General features: G+C 42.8%; 1 protein-coding gene across 1 annotated transcript; it reads left to right on the top strand.

Annotated features, from left to right (window-relative positions):
* Positions 1–4,355: 4,355 nt before the first annotated feature.
* Positions 4,356–6,041, top strand: LOC105162228 (uncharacterized). Its single transcript, XM_011080221.1, has 4 exons — positions 4,356–4,631; positions 4,739–4,925; positions 5,039–5,637; positions 5,784–6,041. Exons 1-4 carry the CDS (start codon positions 4,356–4,358, stop codon positions 6,039–6,041), a joined length of 1,320 nt encoding a protein of 439 aa, XP_011078523.1.
* The last annotated feature ends 202 nt before the right edge of the window (positions 6,042–6,243 follow it).

Here is a 6,243-nt window from a genome sequence, read left to right as displayed (position 1 = left end):
ACTCGGGAGCCTAAATGTTCACACAGACATTCATCTAGTCTCTAATGCAATGGACCGTTGCGAGACGACCACCATGGTAGCAGGCTTTCTTGATCAAGGTTGATCAAGGATAATTAATTAAAGTGGATTTAATTAATTGAAATTGTTGAACACTAGCCCAAGTCTAACTGAAAGGTGAACCTATAGACTTAGACACAAATCACTGAGGAAGAACAATGAATTAAATTGGAATTAATTCCATAAGGTGTAAGTAATTGGATTACTCACACATGGGGATCCATTGGATAGATAGCCCAAAATTAAATTAATTGGATTAATTTAAATTGAGCTTGTCTTTATTAATTACTGAATTGTATTTGTTAATGAATAAGAGGCTTATTGGGCTTGAGTATTTAATTGGATTAAATACCTATTGAGCTTAATTAATTGAATTTTATTAAATTAGATTTAATTAAAATTCAATGGACCATTAATTTATTTTAAATTCAGCCCACTAATTATGGCCCACTAGCAAATTGATGAAAGGAGAGTTGACCAAGAAATTGTATTTTATTAGTTAATAAGAGACTTTTTGGGCTTGAGTATTTAATTGGATTAAACACCTATTAAGCTTAATTAATTGAATTTTATTAAATTGGATTTAATTAAAATTCATTGGGCCATGAATTTATGTTAAATTCGGCCCAGTAATTATGGCCCACTAGCAAATTGATGAAAGGAGAGTTGACCAAGAAATTGTATTTTTGGAAAGTGTAAACTTGGCCATAATTAGAACCCTCTCTATATGGAATGATTGGATCTTACCATATAAATAGAAGGGTTACCTTGTAGATAAATAGAATATATCTAGACACATCCCTATTTATCTATACAAGGTTTAAGCGAATCATGCTATTCGATGTTAAGCCCGACCCATCAACTAAATCATACCTCAATTGTCGTCCCCCACGACTCGTGAGACAGGAAAACAATGAAGATATTCCTATGTTCATAATAATAATGCAGCATGCCTACTATTCCAAAAGTGTCGCGACTCGTGAGACCACATTTGGATAGCGGTAGCTTCCTCATTATATTGTGATATATGGAAGGCTTCGACAGATCTTAATGCCATTTCGATCCAAGTCCATCTATGGGCTTAATATTTGTTTTAGTGTTGGGCTCAACCCATCATCAAATCACACCTCAACTGTTGCCCCCACAACTCGTGAGACAGGAAAACAATGAGCGTGTTTCTTTGCTCACAATAATGGTGCAGCTTGCCTCTAGTCCAAATGTGCCACGACATGTGAGACCACACTTGGGTAGTGGCATCTTTCTCACCACATTATTGTGGATGGAAACCCTGGACAGATTAAACCATTTTGATCTAAGTCCATTTATGGCCCCTAACACTTCAACTTGGTCCAATCAAGTGAGAGTTAATTATAAGTTGTTTGACTAGGACCTAATCACATATAAGCATTGCATGCATAACTATCAAATATTAAAGCATTAAATAAATGCATCGCATGCAATAAAACATGGCATACCCCTGTTGGATGATCATGAGCCCAACCTATGCGATCTACTGAGCCCGCAGTAAGTTTTATGGTATGTCTAAGGTGGCCTTATGCTAGATGGGTCTTGTGACATCTTCATGGCCCCCCTTCTCCATGGGCCTCCTCCTTCGTGGGCCTTCTTTTCCATGGATTTGCTTGAAATGAAAAAATCTCACCAAAAGGTCCTATACTACTCTCATTATAATTTGAATAGAAACCCCACTCAGAAATCGGGGGGAGTACATAAGGAGGAAGATAGCAACTGTTATTATTTCCAGGCTAAAAAAGAGGAGGGAAGAGAAAATAAAATCACAAGGGCATACGGGCCCACCCAACAAAAAATTAAAAGATAATAATGCGGTCTAGGGCTTCGTGATCATCCATTCACATTCATCCAGCACATAATGACAATTAATCATGCTAGACAAGTAAACATTGTAAAATAGGAATCTTAGAAACCTTGAACTCATGGACTCTAAACTCTCTCTCCCATCTCTTTGTACACAAACTCTTGACGTGGGCGGCGATGGTGATGGTGGGGATGAAGAGGCGGCCGACAGTGAGGATGGGTCGGCAGGTGCTAGTGAGATGGCAGGTATGTCATCCAACTTAATGGAGTTTGTGGATCGCTGCCGACATTTGAACGTTGATAAGGGGACTGCGGATAACAACGATGATCACATACGTTTTGCTAATCCGCTGTTCGACGGCGGTAAAAATATGATTTTTGATTCTGTTGATGGTAATGAGGACGGGGATGATGATCAAGGCGGGAAAGATGACTCTTTGATGACTGTATGCACGCCTGCCTTTGCGCCAACAAAAATACGGTTTCGTGGTGTAGCTACGCCGTTTGAGAATATGGTGGCGACTGGTTCTGCGCCGGCCAGAATAGAATGCCCTGGCATTATTGATGATGGAGGACGGATTCCCATGGAGAAAGAAGTTCCCTGGTCGAAGGAGGGGATTACATCGAGGTTAGGATTTAGAGATGGCATCAATGGTGGACGCGTGAATTCTTCGTCGCCGGCTGAATTTAATATCAATGAATTCTTAAAGCTTGCGTATAGGGTAGTTGAAGGTGATACATCATCCATGGCAGCGCTTAGAGATCTGCAGATTCGATGGGAGGAGAAGTTTGGTAGCGGTTACGTGCAACCGGTGTCGGTGAGAATGTACCAGCCCTTACGATGCCTTATTCCCGTTTCTTTGACCAGAAAACAGACTGGGGAAATACACATACCGCCGGAGCAGAGGGCTAGTGCGTCAGAAACTGTGAGAAGTCGATTGCAAACTGGAATTCTGCAACAGGCGTCGAAATCGCGATTATCTGGCGACCTGGCTGTTGTGCCGGTGACGAAATCTGTTCCAAGCCGGCGAAAGGGTGATGTTGATGCTCCTAGTTGGGTTGTCGTGCATGCTGCTGTGGCTGATGATTCTGATGGACCGTCCTATGGGGATGGTGATGTGGCATGTGACTTGGCATGTGATGAGGATGAGGATGTGGCGCGCTTTGTTGGTGATGTGAATGGTCACTTTGAAAAGGGGGTGATAAATGCTGGTGGGGCTGATAAAATTATACATGATGAAGCAGCCACGAGTCCTGTGTTTGGCAAGGTAAACTCTAGTGCCACTAGTATATTCGTTGGCAATATTCCACTACATGCGTGTCCCGAGCCGTTTGTTGAGGACAAGATCGCTGATGCATTTAATAAGTCCTCTCGAACGCTTTCGTATATTGCTCCTACTATACAAAATGGGGAAGTAATCGTCCGTCCGACATTGGAAACTATTAAAAATGGATCTCGTCGATGGAGATCTACTGCGGTGGTGTACTTCCTTGGAAAGCGCCCTTATTTTCACCACCTGAAAGAGTATGCCCAATCACTATGGCCTGCAGTACTGGAGGTTACTGCGACAACAAATTGGTTCTTTTTCTTTCAGTTCAAGACGGTTATAGATATGGAGGAGGTTATTGAGGGTGGCCCATGGCTGTTTCAGGGGCAGCCTATCATTCTTCAGAAATGAGAACCCGGAATGGTGATGAGGAAACTCAAGCATACACAAGTGCCTGTCTGGATCAGGTTACGCCACCTCCCGGTGGAATTATGGACGAAAGAGGGGCTGAGTACGGTAGCTAGTGGTGTGGGTAAGCCATTGTACCCGGATGCTATTACGAGAGCATGCACGAGATTGGATTTTGCTCGTGTATGTGTCATGCTTGGTATCAGTTCTAAATTGCCAAAGCACATTATTATCATGATGCCGGATGAGAATGGAGGGGAATCCCCCTGCAAAATTGATGTGGAATACGAGTGGGTACCACCCAGATGCACTACGTGTATGACGTTGGGTCATAGTGTTAAGCATTGTACAGAGAATAGAGTTGCCAAACAAGTCGAGCCTCTAGTAGCAGTGTATGTACGGAAAGTGGGAGCCTCTAAACCAAATGATCAGGACATGAATAATCACCAGTCAATAAATATAGACAAGAGCTTTGAGGACCGAGATGAACAGGCTAGGGCGATGGGTCCAGGTCGAGAGGATAAGGGTAAGGCCACTGTGACTTATAATGCTTTTGAAGCCTTACACTTGCTTTATGATACAGACATTCTTCCTGGGGGCCCTAATAGATGCAGGCCCACATCTCTTAAGCCATGATAAACGGAGCCATTTGGAATGTACGTGGCCTGAACAAGAGGGACCACCAACTTAGCAGTCAAAGATCTAGTTGCAGAGTTCAGGTTACATTTTATTGGTCTTCTTGAAACCCGTGTTCATTTGAATAATGTTTCTCGTATACAATCTTTCTTAATGCCCCAATGGAAATGGTTTGTGGATTATGCAACGGTTGGTAATCGTATTTGGTTGGCATGGGATGATAACTTCATTGATGTTGATGTGCTGTCATTGGGACCTCAACTAATCCATGCACGAGCCATGCTCCGATCTCTGCATGAGCTTGTTATGATTACTATTATTTATGGGGCTAACGAGGTGGCAGATAGGAGGGACCTTTGGGTTTCCTTGGAGGCACTTGCTCTTAATTGTGTTGATATCCCATGGATGGTGGGTAGGGATTTCAATGCAGTGAGAGATCTAAGTGAAATATGTGGTATGTCGGTGATATAAGGATGGTGATGGAAGAATTCAATTCCTGTATTCAGAATAGTGGATTATTACCATTGCCTATGCAGGGGGAATGGTTTACTTGGAATAACTGTAGTGCGAGCCCTCGCAACCTTTGGAAACGGCTGGATAGGATTCTCATTAATGACTCTTGGGTGATGAGATTTCCGTCTTTGTCATACTCATGCCTCACTCCTCGCACTTCTGACCACTCGCCCATGGTGATAGCTGGGGACGCTCAGAGGCAGTTTGGAGGTATGTTTCGATTTGACAACTACCTTACGCTCTCACCGTCTTTTATTTCAAGCGTGCAACAGATATGGTAGCATGAGATAGTTGGCTGTCCTATGTATGCGGTCACTCGAAAGCTGAAACCTTGAAACCAATTTTCCGTGCTATGAGAAGGGAGAAAGGGGATCTTTCGCATAATGTCCAATTGGCAAAAGGATTTCTTGACATGGCGCAACAATTGGTAAGCTTGAATAGACATGAGGAACTATACCTGTTTTTGGAGCATTGTTGTCGATTAGTATATGCCAAAGCAGCCAAAATGGAGCAGAATATGCTACAACAGAGGGCAAAAATGCAATGGATGAAGGAAGAGGACCAGTGCACGTGTGTATTTTTTCGTAAGATTGCACATCGTCGGGCTGTGAAGAGAGTGATACAGATTAATGATGCTCATGGAACCACGCACACTGACCTGAACGTGGTGAGTGAGGAGTTTGTCTCCTACTTTCAGGCTTTACTTGGAGGAAATCGACGAAGGGAGGTGCTGAATTTAAGATTTTTGCGTCCTTGGGCGCAGCACATTGTGGAAGAGGATGAAACCGTTCAACTTATTAAACCTTTCACTGCTGAGGATGTGAAACGTGCAATGTTTAATATAGCGGAAGATAAAGCTCCTGGGCCAGATGGGTATTCATCCGGATTTTTTAAAGCGACATGGCCAATAGTGGGAGATGAAGTCATAGAGCTATCCTGGATTTCTTTAATACGGGAAAACTTTTGAAGCAAGTTAATTGTACACTCCTGGCGGTTATTCCCAAGGTACATTCCCCTATTACTGTCGCTGATTTCCGTCCTAGTTCCTGTTGCAATGTTCTTTATAAGGTTATTGTGAAATTTTTGGTGCAACGATTGAGTGTGGTCTTGGGCAAGCTGGTTAGTCCTTGTCAGGTGGCATTCATACCTGGCAGGAGTATTGGGGACAATATCATGATAGCCCAAGAATTGTTTACTGGATATAAGCAGAAGCGCTTACCTCCACGATGTGCCCAAGAATTGTTTACTGGATATAAGCAGAAGTGCTTACCTCCACGATGTGCATTAAAGGTGGACATACGAAAAGCTTATGATACAGTGGAGTGAGATTTCCTTCACGCCACTCTTCAATTATTCGGGTTTCCGGTTACATTTATATGTTGAATTGAAGAGTGTATTACCACCCCAACCTTTTCAGTGAGCTTGAATGGAAAACCCCACGGTTTTTTTATGGGTTCGCGAGGGCTGCGCCAAGGCGATCCTCTCTCACCATATCTCTTTGTCCTAGTCATGGAAGTAATGCATTTGG

Source organism: Sesamum indicum, linkage group LG7, assembly GCF_026168435.1.
Source record: "Sesamum indicum cultivar Baizhima isolate 11 linkage group LG7, ASM2616843v1, whole genome shotgun sequence".
In the NCBI taxonomy this organism is placed as follows: domain Eukaryota; kingdom Viridiplantae; phylum Streptophyta; class Magnoliopsida; order Lamiales; family Pedaliaceae; genus Sesamum; species Sesamum indicum.
The sequence above is the reverse complement of the archived record's forward strand: the minus strand, read 5'-3'. Positions and strand labels throughout refer to the sequence as shown.